The sequence below is a fragment of the Bubalus kerabau genome, chromosome 23 (genome assembly GCF_029407905.1).
Source record: "Bubalus kerabau isolate K-KA32 ecotype Philippines breed swamp buffalo chromosome 23, PCC_UOA_SB_1v2, whole genome shotgun sequence".
Classification (NCBI taxonomy): Eukaryota; Metazoa; Chordata; class Mammalia; order Artiodactyla; family Bovidae; genus Bubalus; species Bubalus kerabau.
The window spans coordinates 16,508,874-16,527,561 of record NC_073646.1 but is presented as its reverse complement, the minus strand read 5'-3'; the positions used below and the strand labels follow the sequence as shown (position 1 = coordinate 16,527,561).

Genomic DNA, 18,688 nt, shown 5'->3' with positions numbered 1-18,688 from the left:
GGAACCTTACCTATAATGGCACTGCTCTACAAACCCATTTTAAAGACTAAAAAACTGAGGCTGAAATCAAGCCAGCTGTACCATTACATTTTAGCTGAGACTGCATTTCAGTTCCACTAACTCCTTCACCACAGAATCCAGCTGCCTTCCCAGAGAAATACCAAAACATCCTCTGAGCATCTTCTCTGGTGACATTCCTGAATTTTGTTAATTGCACAAGGCACAAACAGAAGGCAAGATTAAAACAAGCAAGACTTTACCCCGGTAAAGTGGGCTGGTCTGAAAAAGGAAGCTGATACAACTTTTTGAGGAGCCCCAGAAAGAATATTCGGAGAAGGCAATGGCACCCCACTCCAGTACTCTTGCCTGGAAAATCCCATGGAAGGAGGAGCCTGGTGGGCTGCAGTCCATGGGGTCGCGAAGAGTCGGACACGACTGAGCAACTTCACTTTCACTTTTCACTTTCATGCATTGGAGAAGGAAATGGCAACACTCCAGTGTTCTTGCCTGGAGAATCCCAGGGACGGGGGAGCCTGGTGGGCTGCCACCTATGGGGTCGCACAGAGTCGGACATGACTGAAGCGACTTAGCAGCAGCAGAAGAAAGAGTATTAAGCCATTTGTCAGCCAGTGCCAAGCAAACCTGAAAGACAAGTGGATCCCAGGGAATCCTGACATTCTTCTCTCAACTCGGTCAGTGCCTCTGCCTACAAAAGTAGGACAGCAAATGGAACAGGACCAGCGTTGCAGGTACTGACGCAGGACTGACGCTGCTAAACGATACTGACAATGCACAGCAAGGCAGCTCCTTAGGGAGAATCTCTGAGCTCCACTCTGCTGTGGCCACATACAACGTCTGCAGTCCCTGAAGGGACATTTCAGCTCGCTGTTTCAATGCAAAATGACATATGCTACTGAAGGCTAGAGATCTTATTGGGGACACAGAGCTGTATTCATCTACTGCCCAGCAAGAAAACCAGAATAGTCAGAGATAAACAGAAGTCAATCAAAGCAGAAAGTGACATCAGAAAAACTCTCCTAATTCTGGCAGACCTGTTTTGCTGCATAAAGATAAGCAGCCTTTGGACAATACGGCTTCAGTATAAGAAATTCAATGATGGTACCATTCCCAGAACCAACTAAAGCAGTTAACATCAGGCATGTTCCCAATATCCTTGAAGGTACCGAGGTGGAAGAACAGTAATCCACTAATGAATTGCGGCTCTATGGATGCTCAATTTTGCAAGACTAATTACCTTTTTTAAAGTAAGCCTGGTTTCAGAGCTTCCATACATGAAAATATCACCGAGCCTTACTCCCTAGTAGGGAAAGTAAGACTTCCAAATTTAAATACACTTGTCAAGTCAACCCATTAAAAAAAAAAAAAACAACGAAGAGCAGTTGAATCAATTCCTCTCCTATATAAATACCGAATAGAAATGCTTATGAAACATTTTTTTTTAACCTAAAAACCTGCACAAGAATGTACATAGCAGTGCTCTTTGTAATGACCAAAAACTGGGATCTTCCCAATAAACAGAACAGATATGTAAATTGTGATATGTTCCACAATGAGATATTATAGAGCCATGTAAACAGACAATTACAAATACATAAAATAATGCTGCGGAGAAGGCAATGCACCCCACTCCAGTACTCTTGCCTGGGAAATCCCATGGACAGAGGAGCCTGGTAGGCTGCAGTCCATGGGGTCGCTAAGAGTTGGGCACGACTGAGTGTCTTCACTTTCACTTTTCACTTTCATGCATTGGAGAAGGAAATGGCAACCCACTCCAGTGTTCTTGCCTGGAGAATCCCAGGGACAGGGGAGCCTGATGAGCTGCCGTCTATGGGGTCGCACAGAGTCAGACACGACTGAAGCGACTTAGCAGCAGAAGCATCAAAACAATGCAGATATAGAGAGTCAGAAACTTTTTTGTAAAATGCCAGATAGTAAATCTTCCGGCCTTTGTTTAGTCTATTCAACTTTGCCATTTTAGGGGGCAAAAGCAGCCACAGTTGGTATGTAATAAATGGACATGACCAGGTTCCCATAAAGCTTTATTGATACACACTGACATTTAAATTTCAGTGCTTTTCTCATATCACAAAATACCTTTCTTTTGATTTTTCCCCCATGTATTTCAAAATGTGAAATCCATTCTTAGCTCATAAGCCTATGAAAACAGACAACAAACGGGCTGCATTTGGCCTATGGGCTATAGTCTGCCAACCACTGATGTGATCTCATAAAATGTAATCACAAGTGATGTTCAGCAAAACAAACCAGGCAAAAGGGAGTGCAGACCACGTGATTCTATTTCTAAAAAGAAGCAAAAATAATTTATGGTATCAGAAGTCATGACAAAGGTTACCCTTAGTGATGTTTGGCAAAACTAATACAATTATGTAAAGTTTAAAAATAAAATAAAATTTAAAAAAATAAAATAAAATTATTTTCACATTAAAAAAAAAAAAAGAAGTGGAAATAAGAAGGACGCTGGGGAGGAGGGAGCCGTAACGCTCTGGGCTCTGATACAAGTCCTTGTTACTCAAATGTGGCCGTTTGATTGAGCTATACATTCACAATTTCTGCCCTTTTCTGTATGTATGTTCTATTTCAAGCGAAATTTAGCAAGTTGTTAAAATCAAGGCAGGACCATTCAACCAGCTTCAAAAACAGACATTTAAAGAGAACCACAGCCATCCAGTTAAATTAGCTACACGTCTATCACCATGGTCAGATAGTGGCCAATGCTAGAGTATTTAAAAACATTTATTAAAAGCAGATTTAGATCACTTTCCTTCTAGCTGTTTCTGCATTTGCTTCCAGGGTGAGGTGCATTTCATGAGTTAAAGGATGGTGCACCCATGGATCCCCGTCAGGTCACTTTTGTCTGTATTTATGGGAAGCTATGATGTTAGCCCGATGACCAGCTCCTCCTCGTGTGGAGATCTGCCATCCATACTGTGAATGTAAACAGCATCTGGCAAAACATGTGGCCTTCAACCTGCAAAAGACCCTGCACTGGACCCACACAAAGGAAAAAGGCCAGGCTTGGCTTCCATGTGATTCTGAGAGAATACACAGTTAATTATTTTTCCTCGTGGTCAGCAGCTGAGTCTCACCAAAATCCATGCTTGTAATTATTGCTGTAATTATTATTTTACTACAGATCAGCAACTTATCAAAATGTTACCCTGCAGGTGCTACCTCGCTGCTGCAAGGATGCAGGGTAGAGGCCAGTACCCCATCCTGCTCTGCGTGAGAGGATGGCGGGGACCCTGGTGGGGGTCCTTCTACCATGGCCAGACTGCCAACTTCACCAGTGCTCAAGTCCTCGGTCATTTTAATGCCCTCTTTAGAGACGGTGAGTCATGATCTGCATTTTACATCACGGTTTGAACTTGATGGGTCTCAGTGGTTCCATTCATGCAATGGGCAAACAGTGCCACCTTTTTGCAAAGGTACAGCGAAGAATTCGTCACCAAAATTGCTTTGTTAAAATATTTTGTGCAGCTCAAGCATGTGATCTGATACACAGGCTTCCCAGCTACACTGCCTGAGTTTAGATTCCAAGTCTGTCTGTGACTCTGAGCAGCTCTGTGCCTCAGTTTCCTCATCTGTGAATGGGGATAATATCGTAAGGCTGTTGTAACGATCAGATGAGATAATTCATGATATGCTGCTTAGCACAGTGCCTCGCACATAGTATTTAATAGATAATAGTATTATTATTATTATTATGAGAGTAATAAACAAATCCTAACAGCGGGCCTGCAAGAAACACACATAAGTCAGGTAGACTGGTGGGAGCCATGGCCAACTGGAAAGCAGGGTAACCACACTCCCCTGCTCCCTAAAATTATTAATATTTTGGGAAGAAAGGCCAGAATTTCAAAAAATTTAACAGCAACTTCAAATCAGATGTCTATTTGAAATCACTGATTTTAAAATGTTGGAGAGTAATTTAACTTTAAAAAAGAGAAAGCAAAAAGAAGGAAGCCAGCTCTATGCTGCAGCTGTTATTTCATCTGTAACTCAGATCTAACGCATAGGCCCTGGCCCCCTTCACCTGTATTTTCCAGCATCCACTTTTGTTGGGGTTTCTACCACCTGCTCGCTCTAATAAAGCATTTGTTTGTGCCCCATGATCTTTTTTTTTCACTCTAAAAGAAAGTCAAACAGCAGTCACCACTTGTCCTAAGAGGAGTTAATAATCATCCATGCCCATTTGCAAACAGGCCAGCTTTTATTTCATAAGAGCCACCCTGAGGTCATCTCCACCCTGTCCTCTGTCATCACCTCTTCTTCTAAACAAGAGGGAATCAGATATAGCAATTTGAAAACTATTCTTCAGCAGGACGACGAGAAAAAGCAGGTAAGGGGAGTATTTTACATGGGGGAATGGAATCCTCCGTAATGCCTGATGACAAGCAAACAGGGCTCTCTGTTTGTGGCTTTCATAACAGCTGCCCCTTCTGAGCTGGGGATAAAAGAGAGAGGAAGAGAGACAATGAATAGGCTTTTATTTCAAAGAGAACATCTGCAAAGCATGGTCCTACATTAAAAAATAAATAGAAAACAGCCACCAGTCTTGGAAGAAAAGAAAAAAGATGCCCCATTACATTTCTAATTAATAAAGCACCATTTCACAAGGAAAGAAGGAAAAAAGAGAGACAAGTTTTCCAGATTCCCAAAGAAAGGAGGCTTCATGAGGTAACCACTGTATGACTTAATCTATCTAATCTGGTTTTAATACTCCCCTTAAATAATGTATACATTAGCTCTCCATTACCAAAAACATTTGTTTATTTTATTAACATGAGTCTGGTTGAGTGCTAAGACTTTGGGAAATTAACATGCTGTCCTTGGGCTCTCTCTTTATTGCTTCTTCTCTTGCTCATTATAAAATGATTAGTTGTCTCCATTGCCCTTTTGAATTGCTGTTCTAGTGCTGCGGTTCTGTTATCCTGGTTCTAAAGACAGAGTCTTGGTTCAGGGTTAAGTTAATGTACTCATTACAGGCCCGACTGGGGACCCATTCATCACGCCTAATTCATGTCCAACACACGGGGGACCAGAGAACAAAGAGTCAGTGCAAAGCAGAGGCCCAGCGAGAAGCCAAGAGATGCCAGGAAGGGTCCAGACTCGAGTCCAGAAGACAGGCTTGGGATGTTCCGTAGCTACAGGAGTGCTGCAGACAGTGACCAGAACATCAGAGAGGGCCCACGACAGTGATGTCCACCTAAACAGACTCAGAGCACAGTTCCTCATAATGTCTAGCTTAAATCCTTTCCACTTGGACTTGAGAACAAAACAACAGAGCTGTTTACCAGAAGTGCGGGGAATCTTCAAACTGGTTAAGTCAATGCTTACCAAACCTTGGCCATTCCATTGCCCCATCAATCATACATCTAAATTGGGGTCAGGATTAGCATTAGCACAATATATTTAGATACTATAATTTAGGTGTTTTCAGCATGTCAACCAACATTTTTACTTAAATGTCACTTAACCTGCATGCTAGGCAGTAAGGACCCTGACATGATCATTTTGCTTGACTGGCTATAGTTCCCTATTTTCCCTAATATACATTTACAGATATATACAGCCATGACAAGTGTCAAACACTGTTCACCAAGAAGCAAGGGCTGAGTGCATTTGGGAGGTCACAGATGCCCTGTTTCTTGGTCTGGGTGGGGGTTGTTGTTGTTATTGTTGTTCTATCGCTCAGTCGTGTCTGACTCTGTGGGATCCCATGGACTGTAGCACTCCAGGCTTCCCTGTCCATCACGACCTCCCAGAGCCTGCTCAAACTCATGTCCATTGAGCTGGTGATGGTTGCCATCCAACCGTCTCATCCTCTGTTGTACCCTTCTCCTGCCTTCTATCTTTCCCAGCATCAGGGTCTTTTCCAATGAGTTGGCTCTTTGCATCAGGTGGCCAAGGGATTGGAGCTTGAGTTTTAGCCTTGGTCCTTCCAGTGAATATTCAGGTTTGATTTCCTTTAGGACTGACTGGTTGGATCTCCCTGTTGTCCAAAGGACTGTAAAGAGTCTTTCCCAGCACCACAGTTCAAAAGCATCAGTTCTTTGGCGCTCAGCCTTCTTTATGGTCCAACTCTCACATCCATACATGACTACTGGAAAAACCACAGTTTTGACTAGATGGACCTTTGTTGGCAAAGTGATATCTCTGCTTTTACTGGTGGAGGTTACTGAGTGTATTCAGTACATGAAAATTCATCAAGCTGTACATTTAGAATAATGTGCACTTTTGTGTATATATATTTTGGTTAAAAAAACATTTAAAAATATAGGCAAAAGTTAGGAAATAAATTTTGCACACCTATGAATACAGACTCTTTATTAAAAGCTACTATACTAGAGACTGTGTGCCCACAAAGCACCTTCAATCATACATGAATCAGAATCCGCGTGCATACTACACTTGGGATTCCTGGGGTCAGTCTAGAGCTATTCTAGCAAAAGATATCCATCCAAAATAAGTCCTCAAGCAAAACTAAGTAAAATGAATCCACCGCATCGTGAATAAATCTTCACACATGGCCTCTTATCTTCTCTCAGCACTCGAACTGTAAGTCACTGCATTTGGAACAATTTGATATTTTTAAAAATGTGTGTGTTTGGGGGTCATTCTGCCTCTAGACCATAAACCCCATGAGAGCAGGCACAGCTGACTCTCCCCTCATACTTTGCAGAGTACACACAGCAGGCGCTCAAGCACTACCTGTTGAATTAATGGACAGATGGAGGACTGAATGGGAAACGTCTGATGGATTTTACTCACTCATTCTCTCTTGCTCCACCAGGGATTACAAAGTGATAGCCAACTAGTCTGACTGCTCACACATTCTTCTGTTCAAGGCTGAAGACGGGAGCACCGCCTTACACTCATGCAGGGTTTCTGAGCCTCAATGCACTTTCTCATCTATTTATCAAATCGCATCCTCAAAACCCAGTCTAGCGAAGGGCAGGGTTTATTGGCATCATCTGGCAGAAATGCCAAAAAAGACACAAAGAGGTGAAAGTCAGGGTTTGCCCCTTGACAGAGTCGGCACTTGAACCAAGATGCTCCAGAATATTACACTCTTCTACCCCCTCGTCCAGCCCCCAGGCCAGCTCTCTGACAACTCACAACATCCCAACACGTGTTGTTGGGGGAGGAGGGCACAAGGTGGTGAGGACCACAGAGAAGGGAAGGCAGATGATTCAAAACCGTGCATGACCTACACCCCAGGCAAAAGGGAAGCCGGCTGACCAAACTGCAGAATGCATGGTTCTGTTCCTGTGGAGGACGCTTCTTTCACCACATCCTGATGCCTAAAGCTCATTAAGAATTTGCATATTCTGGGAGTACACTAACTAAGGGCAGGGAGAGAAGTAAGGAAACCTCCATCACACAGGGGAAGGTAAACGCAGTCTAGATGAAGAAGTGCTGTGAATAAACCACATGCAGATCACTGAAAAGAACCACAGACACTTATTTTTAGCTTGGCACAGTGAACACACACATCTTCCAGGCAGAGGCTGCAAACTTCTCAGCCCTAAGGGCCGAGTCAGGTGTCCCAGGTGAAGGAAGAGATCTTGGGTGGGGGGTGTCTCAGGAACCTGGAGGATCCCAGGAAGCCCCTCCTGACTTGGCCAGTGAACAACAGGGAAGAATGTGGCCCCGGGCTGTCAGGTCTCCTGACTTTTCAAGGCATTCCGAACGACCACATCGTCTTCTATCCTAACCCTTACACTTTGATGCATTTTTTATTTTAAGACAGTAAGGGTTAAATAAAACCTACCCACGGGCCAAAAGCACGAGGGCCCGTTTTGCAAATATCCCTCGTGGTGAGGCTGCATCGGGTACGGTGGGAGCAGGGACCATGAGCTGGGAGGCGGTGCCCTATCACCAGGCCCTTCCAGGTAGGAAGGTCCCTGCATCACAGACAAGGAAACCCTGCCCCAGAGAGGCGAAGGGACGTGTGCATGACACACTGGTCCTCCATCCTAACACTGCATGACACGCCTCCTGGGCCCTGCAACTTCCAGCAAGCTGCACTCCCCACAAACCTTACCTCTGGGCTCCCTATTCGACTAGAAGAAAATGAGCTTGAACTCCACAGATGGGGCAGGCCAGCCTCAAGTCTGGCAGTTTTGGGGCGGGTATTAGGAGACTTGAGGGCTTTCAGGCTCCTGAAACACACTATTCCTGGCTCCCATCTAATGGAGGACACCTTTCTCTTGTGTCCAAAAGAAGCCACTGTAGAGTGAACTGGGCTAGGACCAGAGAGGAACCTCTCTGTTGACAGGCCATGGTCCCAACCCTCGCCAGCTGGACTGGCCCTGCGGGAGGGCAGGAACACAACTGCCCTATTTCACAAAGGCAGTCCCCGTGCTGGGTATTGTTGGAGTGGAGGGTGGGTGGAAGGGTGGGCATGTTGATGGATGCATGCATGCATGCAAACATGGATAGGAGAGAAGTGAGAGAGCGCAGGTGTGAAGAACAAGGGACTTACTGACTCTGAACTGGGTAGAGACCAGGAACTCAACCTTTGGAGTCACCACCAACCTTCAATTCCTAGTCTGGCTGCCTCTCACCTCTTTAACTTTCATACAACTCATTGCTTTGCTTTCCTTATTTGTAATCAGTGAAACAGAGATGAGACTGCTGCTGCTAAGTCACTTCAGTCGTGTCTGACTCTGTGCGACCCCATAGATGGCAGCCCACCAGGCTCCCCTGTCCCTGGGATTCTCCAGGCAAGAACACTGGAGTGGGTTGCCATTTCCTTCTCCAAGAGATGAGACTAGTAGTCCTTAACTTGCAGGACAGGGATTCAGTAAGATTATGTCTTCTCAGTATCTCCTCAGCCATTGAGAGCAAGGCAAACATTCAATAAACAGAAGTCCTCCTAGTCATCAGGATCACAGTTACAATGTCTGTACCCCTTGGGTAGGAGACGTCTGCATCAATTTTTCTGCCCCATGAGGTCAACTCCTTTGGGCTTAAACCACGTGACTTGTGGCCAAGGATTACAGCAAAGGATCCCCTGGGAGGAGAAACACTTGTCATTAACATCCCTGGACACATCAGCCTGGATTAGATGCTCAGATAAGCCAGCAGTCACCTGCCTGGGACAAACCAGGGCTGAGACAGAACAAATCCATTTTGCTGCCCTCAGAGGCCCCTGGAAGGGGAGATCTCCCCCTTCCCCAAAGGCTGGAGATGCCCATGGGGTCCTGCTCCTTGCCCATCAGGCCGGGTGTCTGGACTCCCGGACTCTGATACTAATCACACCAGCTCCCTGCTCACGACAGCAATGATGGGCTTAAGGGACACACACACACACACACACACACACCTGCCCTCTCCCTGCCACCTTCTTTGTTAAGGCTCTGGCTTTCGATGGGGGAAGGGGCAACCCTAACCTCAGGGATCAGAAGGACAGAACTCGATCGGTATCTGCGGGCAAACGGACAGTTTCTGTTGCAGGCAGAAGGAAGGAAGTGCCCGAAAGACAGTCAGACTGCATGTTCCTGGTGACACCTCCGGCTTCATCCAGGGTCCTGGGGGCAAGTCATGGGTGAGCTGAGTGGCAGGAGGCCCGCTGACCACGAACGAAAGGCTGTCTCTCTGGCCAAGGAAGCCTGTGTAGCACCCTCTTCCCCTCCTCCCCTGGCAGGGGGAGCTGAATTCAAAACACCTTCTTCCACCAACTGCACTTCCAGCAATTCAGGTTAAATTATTCCCTAAGGTGCATGATACATATTTCACTAATGGGTGATACCTTCTTTTTCTGGACCATAAAATCCTGTCCTCGGGACTGGGCAAATTGTGACCGAATCAATTACCTATGTGCCTCCTTAAATGAAGTCTGTGGTTCCAAGGTTGGGGACCTTCTCAAGATGCTTAGAAGAGGGAGGTTATGGAATAGAATGATTCAGAGTACAGACTGCCAGGGTTCAAATCCCAGCTCTGCCATTGGTACTGTGACCCTTGGGAAAACTGTTTTAAGCTCCCCACATCTCAGTTTCCTCACTGTAGTGTGAGGTTTAAATGAGCTAATATTTGTGAAACACCTCACACAGGACCTGGTTCTATTAAGCATCATGATTGTTGGCTGTTGAAACATAATAGTACATTCCTTGAAGAAATAAAATACATAAGGAGGACTAGAACAATTCCTGGTAAGCCATAACTGCTACAGAAGCATCACTGCATTATTATGATTACCCTCCTGAAAGTGAAAAGTGGCAGTTGCCCAGCTGTGCCCCATTCTTTGCCACCCCATGGACTGTAGCTCACCATGCTCCTCTGGCCATGGGATTTCCCAGGCAAGAACACTGGAGTGAGTTGCCATTCCCTTCTCCAGGGGATCTTCCTGACCCAGGTATCGAACCTCAGCCTCCTGCACTGCAGGCAGACTCTTTACTGTCTGAGCCAGCAGGGAAGCCCTTCTACCTCATCTCATTATTCAGGGGTCTGATTCAAGAAAACCTGCACATCTGCTCGTTTTCTAGGGCTGGCACATTTTTATGAATCTGCAACAAGGAAAGTGACATGAAGATTTTCAGCAATGACCCAGCTGCATATAGGGTTTTTCAAAGACCTCTACAGACAAGGCACTCTGAAATCTGGACATTGAGTGGAATGGGGCAGTCCTAGGTCTGGATTCCAGTTCTGCTGCTCCTCAGCACAATCTTAGCAATCAAGCTGCTTTTCTACTCTGAGCCCCATTTTCCCCATCAAGTAGGGACAGTAACAGTGCTATCCCACAGAGTTGAGAGGATTCACTGAGACAGTGAGGCAACATCTGCAGAGCCCTCATTATCCCCACCATGTAACAGGTACCCAGTTCAGTTCAGGAGCTCAGTTGCGAACGACTCTTTGCAACCCCCTGGACTGCAGCACGCCAGGCTTCCCTGTTCATCACCAACTCCCGGAGCTTGCTCAAACTCATGTCCAGCATGTTGGTGATGCCATCCAACCATCTCATCCTCTGTCGTCCCCTTCTCCTCCTGCTTTCAATCTTTCCCTGCATTAGGGTCTCTTCTAATGAGTCAGTTCTTCACATCAGGTGGCCGAAGTATTGGAGTTTCAGCTTCAGCATCAGTCCTTCCAATGAATATTCAGGACTGATTTCCTTTAGGATTGACTGGTTGGATCTCCTTGCAGTCCAAGGGCCTCTCAAGAGTCTTCTCCAACACCACAGTTCAAAAGCATCAATTCTTTGGCACTCAGCTTTCCTTTGGAGAAGGCAATGGCACCCCACTCCAGTACTTTTGCCTAGAAAATCCCATGGACAGAGGAGCCTGGTAGGCTGCAGTTCATGGGGTCGCTAGAGTCGGACATGACTGAGCGACTTCACTTTCACTTTTCACTTTCATGCATTGGAGAAGGAAATGGCAACCCGCTCCAGTGTTCTTGCCTGGAGAATCCCAGGGATGGGGAAGCCTGGTGGGCTGCCATCTATGGGGTCGCACAGAGTCAGGCAAGACTGAAGTGACTTAGCAGTAGCAGCTTTCCTTTTAGTCCAATTCTCACATCCAAACATGACTACTGAAAAACCATAGCTTTGACCAGACAGACCTTTGTTGGCAAAGTAATGTCTCTGCTTCTTAATATGCTGCCTAGGTTTGTCATAGCTTTTCTTCCAAGGAGCAAGTGTCTTTTAATTTCATGGATGCAGTCACTATCTGCAGTGATTTTGGAGCCCAAGAAAATAAAGTCTCTCACTGTTTCCATTGTTTCCCCATCTATTTGCCATGAAGTGATGGGACCATATGCCATGATCTTAGTTTTCTGAATGTTGAGTTTTAAGCCAACTTTTTTACTCTCCTCTTTCCCTTTCATCAAGAGGCTCTTCAGTTCTTCTTCACTTTCTGCCATAAGGGTGGTGTCATCTGCATATCTGAGGTTATTGATATTTCTCCCAGAAATCTTGATTCCAGTTAGTGCTTCATCCAGCCTGGCATTTTGCATGATGTACTCTGCATATAAGTTAAATAAGCAGGGTGACAATATACAGCCTTGATGTCCTCCTTTCCCAATTTGGAACCAGTCTGTTGTTCCATGTCTGATTCTAACTATTGCTTCTTGACCTGCATACAGGTTTCTCGGGAGGCAGGTCAGGTGGTCTGGTATTCCCATCTCTTTAAGCATTTTCCACAGTTTGTTGTGATCCACACTGTCAAAGGCTTTGGCGTAGTCAATAAAGCAGAAGTAGATGTTCTGGAACTCTCTTGCTTTTTCTATGATCCAACAGATGTTGGCCATTTGACCTCTGGTTCCTCTGCCTTTTCTAAATCCAGCTTGAACATCTGGAAGTTCTCGGTTCACATACTGTTGAAGACTGTACCCAGAAAACTGGTGATTTCTAGCCAGGAGACCGTAGTCTCAATTTTGGATGCAGCCCTTTCTTTCATCCTGAATTACTGTGTGTGTCTGAGCAATGAACATCATGCATGTAAAGCTCCTAAAGGATGCCTGGCATACAGTCGTCACTCCATAAATGTTAGTACTCCCCTCTCCCCCACATTCCATCCTGCTCCAAGGCTGACACACAGAGGAGTTGGACGCATTCTACTGCCTTGGATTACAGTCAAACCCTACTTGGCTTGGAAAAATGAGTAATTGCAAAAATTTGCTTATTTTCAAACATACGAAGAGTTTCTTTTTAAGAATAATGGCTCACATTTGAGCATTTATTATGTGCCAGGCACAAACTAGCTCACACGTCTTTCTACATTTCATCCTCACATAACCCCATGAGGTGGCCCCGATTTTCAGAGGAATGAAGTTAGAATAACTTGCCCAAGATCCCAGGGACGGCCCAGAACAGAGCCAGGATCTGAACCTGGCAGGAGCGGACCCAAGGGTAGTAAACAGAGGCCTTTGTCCCCTGAGTATCCCTCCCTGTGGCTCAAATGGTAAAGAATCTGCCTGCAATGCTGGAGACCTGGGTTCAGTCCCTGGGTCGGGAAGATCCCCTGGAGAAGGGAATGGCAACCCACTCCAGTACTCTTGCCTGGAGAATCACAAGGACAGAGAAGTCTGGCAGGCTACAATCCATGGGGTCACAAAGAGTCAGACATGATTTAGAAACCAATGCCTTTCTGTCCCTTGTACCAGGGCCTGGCACAGGTTTCCTGTGACTTTTCACCTGCTCCCACAGCCCTTCCTTTGAGCTTGGGTTTTATGAGGCTGAGTTTGTATTTACTTTTGCATTTTCCTCAAAGTATTTTCTCTTTGGTTCTGGTAGATAGGGATTGCAAGCAATAGAAGTGGGAGATGCAAATGAAAAAAATGGAGGATTTATCATAAGTGACAAGCCTTAGGGCGGAGTTGACCAAGCTAGAGACCAGGACAGCCCTGACCCTGGGCAGTCCAGTTATAACGGCACCATGCATTTTCCTCTTTCCGCATGTAGATTTATGGCCCCATTGATCATAAATAGCTCTGGGTGGGAGGACAGACACTTGCTTAAGGATATGTTGTTTTCTGGGGAAATACACACACACACACATACACAAAGATGTCAGATATCTGCTCGAGATCAAAATAATTTCCTTTTCTATTAAGAGGATGGATCAAAGTTGGACAATCCCCAGCAAATAGGAACTTACAGTTTGGCTTCCTATTTGCAAAGCAGCAAGCATCTGTCACTCAACCTTCTGGAAGGTTAAAATAAAAAGAACTGATGAACTAGAGAGAACGTCTAAAGTGTAAGAAGACTGGAAGGAAAGTGAATGTAATACTACATATACATATATGCATATAATAATTTCTACTTTTATTTATCTATTTTATTTAACATTTTTCAGGATATGATTAAGCAGATGGCAGCATTTGCATCAAGATAAATATTGTTCAATGATGCATATTTCTGTATACAAAGTGTAATGCACTGCTCAAGCAAAATAAAACTCCATTGAGAGTGTGAGAAAAACGAATCATCAATAAACTACCCTCTGTTCTCTCTGGTCTCAAAACATTTGGATAGAAAGAAAAGCTACGCCTCTGAGGCTGTTAGAACCAGAGGCGATCTGGATACAGTGAACCAATTTTTCAAAGTCACTGCCAATGTCTGAAAAAGTCCTGAGTTATCTGAGTAATGTGAAGTATGAGGAATTTCTGCCGAAAAATCAACATTTCAAAGGGGTCAGACAACACAGAAAGACCATTCTACTTTAAGTGTGTGTATGTGTGTGTGTGTGTGTGTGCCTGTGCCTGTGTCTGTGTGTGTCAGGACAATAAAAAATTAGGTTTCTTAAATGAAACTTACTGAGTAATAGTTTATCTAAGGATTCAAGCAATAATGTGAGAACTTCAGAGGATCACAGGAGGCAAGGGGAAAGAAAATAAACATTCATTACATTAACACACAGCTCCTTTCATTCTCCCGCAAACTGATTCAGAACCTGTAGTGTGATCTTTCTGACACTCTCCTCGACGTTTTCCCTCCCTTTATAAGTGAGCCCATCTGTTTCCTACATTCTGAGATGACAGTAAAACCCAGAGCGTACTGAAGACCCCATGAAGGAATGAATGCTACAGCCACGGAACTCAGCTGCCATCCGCCCAACAATTCTAATCTGTAAGAGATTTGGGAGAGGCTGAGAGGCAAAGCCTGCAAATCTTTCAGGGAAATGCCCGTCTCGCCACCACCCGCAAGCTCTCTGGCTCTGTCTGCTTGAGAAACTGGGTGTTTCTTCTTGGCTTCTCAAAATGCACCAAAACGACAATCAGGCCCTTCCACTGGGATGCAGCTCCCCAAACAGAAAAAGTACAAATGCAGAAGCTCTGGAAAGGTGAGCACGAGGAAGCAGCTAAGTCTAGTTTAGAAAATAACCTGAACACAGTGTCGGCCTGACACTCTTTGAGACATACCCACCACCACCACCACCACCAGAGCTGAGTCTCTCTGCACCCAAAACCACAACTGCCCACCCCACCCTCTTCAGAGCACAGAGATGAAGCATCATCTCCTGAGCATGCGCCTAACCAGCTCTGGAAAATCACGGGGATTTTTTTTTTTTAAGTCCCACTCCCCAATCTCCCTCCGAAGCATCACGCACCAGCAGCCAGTGCGGGGTCTGCAAACAGACCGCATGTTCTGAGGGCCTCAGGGGCCTGCCCAAAGGGTCTGCTCCTCTCCTCCTAGGCTGCAATCTAAGCTCAGGCAAAGCCAGACTTTGGGAACAGCCTGCCCCCTTCTGGTCTCCTTGAGCTCCGTGGAAGGGCAGGGGCTGGGTGGGCACAGCTACAGGAGGATGGGCCCCCGGCTCCACCCTGCAGGTCTGCGCTGTGATTTCAGGATCTGACAGGGCACGGGGGTAGACATCATCGGGGAAGGGAAGAGCAAGGACACGGACAAACAGATTAAATATCCAGCACAAATCCAGGTGAGACGGCAGTGAACAATTGCATGGTAGACAGCCACAAAGAAGGGGGGAAGACAGAAAAAAGGGGGACAAAAAATACAGGTGTGTCTATATCGGAAGAAACTGAGACCCTGGGAGGTGTGTGTAGGGGGACAGTCACTGAACTTGCAGACGAGAGCAGAGTTTCAGAAAAGCAAAGCACCTCAACTGCTGGAACCGGCATTCCAACAGGAATAGAAAAGGAAAAGAGGCATACTCCCTCCTACCTTCCCAACTGCTAACCTCAGCGCAGCCCAGCTGGAGGATAAGAGAAGAAGACGCAGAACTGAACACCCAGAGAGCAGGTGTGGACGTAGGATCCAAAATGTCAGAGACCCAGGAAGGAATCAGCCAACCAGGCTTGCTTCCCTCCCTCTACTTGTTTCAACAGGTGGTATGTGCATGGGGAAAAGCACCTCCTGACGCCCATCTGGACCCCAGATGCAAAGGATACAGTTAGCCCCACGCTTCCATGGCCATCCTGCATGTTCCCACACTGGGCTAGCAGTGCATGTCCTGAACCTCCTCCCACCCCACCTCCCTGAAGGGCTCCGACTCCAGAAAGAACTTCTAATTGCATTTCTGCCCAAACACATCACTATCCTCTCCTGGAGTTCAAAGGCAGTGTCTGAGAGTACCCTTTGCTACAAATAAGAGGCATTCGGAACATTCTGGTTCCCCACCGGGACTCTCACTCCATCCTCCTCCCCCGGAACGGGGAAAAGACTTCTCCCTGCTACCCACACAGACCAGCCAGCAACGTGAAATGCCATCACATCACGCCTTGGGCTGGCTCAGCCCACAGACACAAAGAACTGCACTCTGGCAAAGAGGGTCGCCTCTCTGCCTCCAAAGAAGTTTGGCAGATCAAAGGGCATCACGCTGTATCTGAAGGCAGCCTTCAGTGAAGGCTCCCAAAGTGACAGGTGATAGAGACATGCATTCAGTGCCTAAGAGCCTGAAATTACCCCCTGGTGTCTAATGTCCCCAAGGGTTGGGAGAAGCTCTGTGGGCAAGCAGCAGGGATGAAGATACAGACACATCAGGAAGATACAGACACATCCGTAAGCTTGAAGACAGACACGCCCACAGGATGCTGAGACCCTGGCTCAAAGGTGGGGACTCTGACCTCTCCTGTGTGCTCTGAGTTCAGTGGGCTAAGCAAGGCGGGCCAAAGAAGGTGTGAAGGGCCTCCCGGGAGAGGTCGCGGCAGGGTAGAAGACACCCAGATGGCCCCAGAAGATCTGCGGAGGGAACAGTTTCAGAGCCTGGATTGTTCACACCCAAGGAGGTGCAAAGTAAACCCACAGAAGCCTAAGTTGAGGTGCTGTGATCTGATACACAGCTGGTGACAGGAATGAGCCACACACTACGACAGAGAGCTGGACACAAACGCCTAGGAGAAGGGGCAATGCCCTGATACTGGAGACAGGGAACCAGGAGAGAGCAAGGTTAGACATGGATAAGGTAGAGACAGGAGTCTCAGGCATCCAGGGATGCAAAACAGGAGACTCAAAGTAAAACCGGGAACTGGAGACAGAGTTTTGACTCCGGGGCACGGGTGAGGACTTGGGATCATACCCCTCTCAAGCCAGGCAAAGACAACGAGGCAGCAGACGGAGGACTGAGTGGTGTGCACCCAGCTAGGCAAAAACCAGAGATGCGCTGAGCACCACCGCCGGAACAGCGGCTGCGGATCCCGGCACGGTCCAGGCGCTCAGACCCGGAGTGAGGCAGCAACACCCACAAGCACAAAGCAAGTCGGGGCGCCCAGCTAGAGTGACGGGGACAGGCACACAGCCAGGCTCCGGTAACCCCCAAAAGCGCCTCCTTGGAGATAACTTCCCCAGACCCCCAGGGGGCAGTCCTCAGACTCGGGATGGGGCAGGGACCCAGCCCCGGCTTCCAGGGGAAAGAGATGTGGGGCCAGAAGGCTTGGGGAGTCCCGATCTGATGAGTGGGGTTCAAGGGCTGGGGGTTGGGGGGGCGTGGGGTCCGGCCTCCTGCCCTCCGTTTTCCCTCCCTCCATCGCTCCCTCCAGGACGCGAGCCGAAAGGGCATCTTACCAGCGCCCGCGCGGCCAGTGCCCCTCGGCTGGCCGGCTGCTGCGCGCGGGCTGCTCCGGGGCCGCCTCCCCGAGCCCGCGCCGGGGGCCCCCGTCCTCCTCCTCCGCCGCCGCCGCCTCCTCCTCGGGCTGCAGCCGGCTCGGCGGGCAGGTCCCGGCGCTCGCGGCGCGGGGCCGGGGCCGGGGGCGGCTGCTCCGCACCGCCGGCCGCTGCGCCCCCGCGGCGCTCCCCTGCCCCGGAGTCGAGGCTGCTGAAATTCCACACGACCAGCGTCTGCAGCAGCAGCACGGTGAGCGCCGCGAGCAGCGCCGAGTGCGAGCGCCGGGCCAGCCTCCGGGCGCACGGCGCCGCCACCATCTTCGGAGCACGGCGGACGAGCGGGGCGCGGGGACCCGGGGCGCTCCGGGCCGCCCCCGCGCTCCCCGCGGCTCCCGCGGCGGCCGCCGCCGCCGCCTGGGCTCCCGCTCGGGCCGCCGCCGCCGCCTCGGCTCGCCGCTGCTCCTCCTCCGCCGCCGCCGCCGCCGCTGCTGCCGCCGCCGCCGCCTCCACCGCCGCGGCGCGGAGTTTTCAGACGGGCAGGGACCCGGACGTCACCAGGAGGAGGGGAAGGCGGGGAGGCGGGGAGCCGGAGGCCGCGGAGGGGGGCGGCGGGTGCGCGCGCTCGGGCGGGGCGCGCGGGGAGGGCGGGGGCCTCGCCCGCGGGGCTCCCCCGCCCCGCAGCCCCTGCCCCGGGCCCAGGGGCGCGGGGGCTGGGGGCACGGGGCCGGAGGGGACGTGGGCCGGGGCGGAGAGGGGCGGGCCTGGGGGCGGGGCGAGGGAGGGAAAAGAAGGAGGGAGAGGAAGGGGGCGGTGGCGAGCAGAGAGGGCCCCGGGTCCCCCGGACCCCGGCGGGAGTGGGTGGGGGGAAGGGGGACAGTCCCTGCCCGCGGCCGAGGAGACGAGGCCGGAGGCATAAAAGGAAGAGGGAGATTGGGGTGAGGGCGGGCCCGCTCAGAATCTAGGGGAGGTCGGGAGGCTCGGGGGTCCTGAGATCCAGCCTTCCATGTGGGAAGCAAGCACGAAACAGCTGAGTGGAGAGAGCTCCCCGCCCGGAGTTTGCGGTCCAGGCGTCTTCTCTGGGCAGAGACTGCTTGGCAGGTGGAGACGCGAGAAACGTGTCAGGAGTGTCTGAGCCAGGGAAGGGGTTCA

General features: G+C 48.8%; 1 protein-coding gene across 1 annotated transcript in view; it reads right to left on the bottom strand.

The window, feature by feature from the left end:
- XYLT1 (xylosyltransferase 1) overlaps window positions 1-17,999 on the bottom strand; it is a 346,464-nt gene extending 328,465 nt beyond the window's left edge. Inside the window, exon 1 of the mRNA XM_055561345.1 lies at window positions 17,501-17,999. Coding sequence (XP_055417320.1) covers window positions 17,501-17,857 — 357 coding nt within the window. The 5' untranslated portion in view covers window positions 17,858-17,999. The remainder of the gene's footprint in view (window positions 1-17,500) is intronic.
- Window positions 18,000-18,688: the final 689 nt, after the last annotated feature.